This window comes from Buceros rhinoceros, unplaced genomic scaffold (assembly GCF_000710305.1).
Source record: "Buceros rhinoceros silvestris isolate BGI_N320 unplaced genomic scaffold, ASM71030v1 scaffold1644, whole genome shotgun sequence".
NCBI lineage: Eukaryota > Metazoa > Chordata > Aves > Bucerotiformes > Bucerotidae > Buceros > Buceros rhinoceros.
In genome coordinates, this window is record NW_010408598.1 from 33323 (window position 1) to 36352 (window position 3030).

Below are 3030 nucleotides of genomic sequence, written 5' to 3' on the forward strand. Positions count from 1 at the left end.
GGAGGAAGAGCGCCTGGAAAAGGAGCGTCGAGCAGCTGAAGAAGCTAAAGCCGCTCTAGCCAAGCAGGCGGCTGATCAAATGAAGAACCAGGAGCAGCTAGTAAGAAGCATAATCTTCTTTTGAAACAAATTGAAAAAGATCATTGAAAATTTAGCCTTTATTCTTGGTTATATCTGTTCTGTCAAATGGATAAGTGTGGTGAAACACAGATAAAAGTATGTGAAGTACCGTTACTGATTGTCATGGGAACTTTTTTAGAAAATGACACCAGATTTGGTGCTACTTTCAAGAAAGAAATAAAACTCTGGAGCTGTAGGAAATGGAATGAAGAAGGCATTTCAGACTGACAACACTCACTGCATTCTCCTTCTGATAGTGTCAGGCTTATCCATCTGGGAATAAGAGTGGCTTCCTTCTGCAGCCCACTGGGAAGCCTGTTCTCAGAGACTTGTCTGTTCTGAAGCTTGGTAGTGGTGGGGGAGAGTTGGTGACGCTGTATTTTGCTGGGGTTTTTTGTTGTTCTTATTTGTATTTTTTCCCCTCTATTTCTAGCATTTACAGTATCTTCTCACGTTCTGTGCTAGACTACGTCTAGTTCAAGATTTGCGCATAATAACTGAGAAAGGCATGAAAATAGTAGAAGATTGATTTCTCAACTATAAAATGGCTTTTGATCTTCTGTGAAATTAGTACAGAATTCTGAAGGCAAGATTTAGTTTAATAGTACTGAGATTATGACCCATAATCGTAATCTTATTGGTGATAGAATTAAACTGAAACAGCCCCAATGCTACAACTTGCTCTTTTGCAGAAAGTTTTGGAAGTGCAGCAGATAAATATATTTTTTTCTCCAATTATTTCCATCATGCAAGAGTACTGATTCGTTCCCTCTGTCGTTTATGCTTAAAATGTCTATTTTTAGCAGAGAAGTGACGGACGGTACCAAACTCTCTTCAAGATGGATCACAGAAAAGGCTCTGCTTTCTTCTGCTGCCAAAACGATACCAAATTAAAATTCCTACTACGGTTGTTTTTGTTTGTTTCAGGCAGCAGAACTTGCTGAATTCACCGCCAAGATAGCACTTCTAGAGGAGGCCAAGAAAAAGAAAGAAGAGGAAGCCTCAGAATGGCAGCACAAAGTAATGAGCTCATGCTGTGTGAAGTCAGAACTGGAAAGAAACTAGAGGAGATGAGTGTGGAAATCCCCCTGGAACTCCATGGGGTTGAATCTCTGTCTTTCCCTTAGGCTTCAGAGAAGCCTTTCTCAAAGGCTTTTTGTTCTCCAGTCTACTGAAGCCTGCCTGTACTTCATAACTATTAAATATTAAGAAATTAGTTAAATAGAAGGAGGGGAAATTCTTATCATAAAGGTATGGTCAAAGATTTGAAATGGCTTCCTTACACGTGGTGATGAACTACTTTGGAGCTTTGTATCGAAAAAAAGAAAACACCTTGGGGGGAGGTGTATAAAATCACGAGTAGTGGTGGAAAGATGAAGTAGAACAATAACAAAGGCACAAGAAATGCAACTGGACTATAGCTTAAAGCAAAACAGCATTTCTTCACAAAATCCGTAATCAACTATGGGATGTGAATACCAATAGCAGTTGTGTGCACAGGTTCAAAAAGTGGTCGAACAAATTCTTAGAAGTTCTGGTCAGATATGAAATTTGAAGACATCACCTTTGATTTAGGAAGTCCCGAGCCTTAAATTTTAGGAGGCTGTGAAAGTTGAAAAGCAGTCAGTGGGACTGCCCTATTCTCTCACTCTTCTCTTGCCTTCTGCTGGAAATAGCTGGACTCTGGTACAGCTGGGTTTGAGTCGTATCTTTTTTTTAACCCTATATTCCCATTTGACATTTTTCAGTTTGTAAGCTGGTAACGTCATTTTTAAAGGACAGTTTCCATGTGTCCGAAAACATCTCAAATACTTGTTTTTGTTTTTCTGGCTATTCATAAATCATTTTAAAAGATGCTAAGTCCTGTTTACTATATTCAGGCTTTTGCAGCCCAAGAGGACTTGGAAAAGACCAAAGAGGAACTGAAATCCGTGATGTCTGCTCCTCCTCCACCTCCTCCGCCACCAGTTATTCCTCCAACAGAGAATGAACACGATGAGCATGATGAGAACAATGCTGAAGCCAGTGCAGAACTGTCTTCTGATGGTGTCATGAATCACAGGAGTGAGGAAGAACGGGTAACAGAAACACAGAAAAATGAACGTGTTAAGAAACAGCTGCAGGTAATGAAGGTTCATAGTTGCATCATCATAATCCAGGCTTTGGGTTTTCATGCTTTATTTGTCAGAAATCTCATTGAAATTGCAATGTGCAAGGACACAGCCTTTTCATAATGCAGTAGGTTTATTACTGATTTACCAACAATATCATTCACAGTATTGTAGAAGTGGAATAGATAGCACATAAGATTGTGCTTTATAGCTTAAGAGTAGTAGTAAGTTGTTGCATTGGCCAGTAAACATTTCTAATAATTATTTAACGTCCAGGACACTGAATGTTAAAACATGATGCTTTCCTTTCTCAGTGCTGAAAGTCGTTAAGTGGTATGACACATGCTTGCGTAACAGTATTTATGTTTATTTGCAGTCATTGACAGACACTGTAAATGCAAAAAAGGAATTATGGCCATTTTGGATTAACCTTATTTCCCTGAAATGGAGCATTTCCTCCTAGACTAGTCTTATCCCTCGAAGTATGATCACCTATGTTAGTGGTAACCCTTTGCCTTGTTAGGAAGTGTCTGTTTGGGAAGGAAATAAAAGAAGTGGAAAGCTCCTTCTCTTTCTGGCAGCGATACCATAGTAGCACGTATGTGTAATAAGCTTCCTGCTTGGCAAATCATTGAACAGGATCAGATTGATGAACAAGAGCTGTCTTTAGTCAAGCAGAAATTGAAAAATATGGTCATTCTGCTTTATCCCGCTGGTCCCTTTCTTCTTGGGTGTTACGGTATGGGGCTCTCTTTAGTTTGATGCCCACACTTAGGTAAGGAAGGAATCCTGTGCTCTC

At 39.6% G+C, this 3030-nt stretch overlaps 1 protein-coding gene across 2 annotated transcripts in view; it reads left to right on the forward strand.

Annotated features, from left to right (window-relative positions):
• Positions 1-3030, forward strand: part of RDX (radixin) — a 39328-nt gene that overhangs the window by 26181 nt on the left and 10117 nt on the right. For both annotated transcript variants that reach the window (XM_010134902.1, XM_010134903.1), the window contains exons 11-13: positions 5-100; positions 1048-1140; positions 2001-2243. In XM_010134902.1, the coding sequence (XP_010133204.1) occupies positions 5-100; positions 1048-1140; positions 2001-2243 (432 nt within the window). The remainder of the gene's footprint in view (positions 1-4; positions 101-1047; positions 1141-2000; positions 2244-3030) is intronic.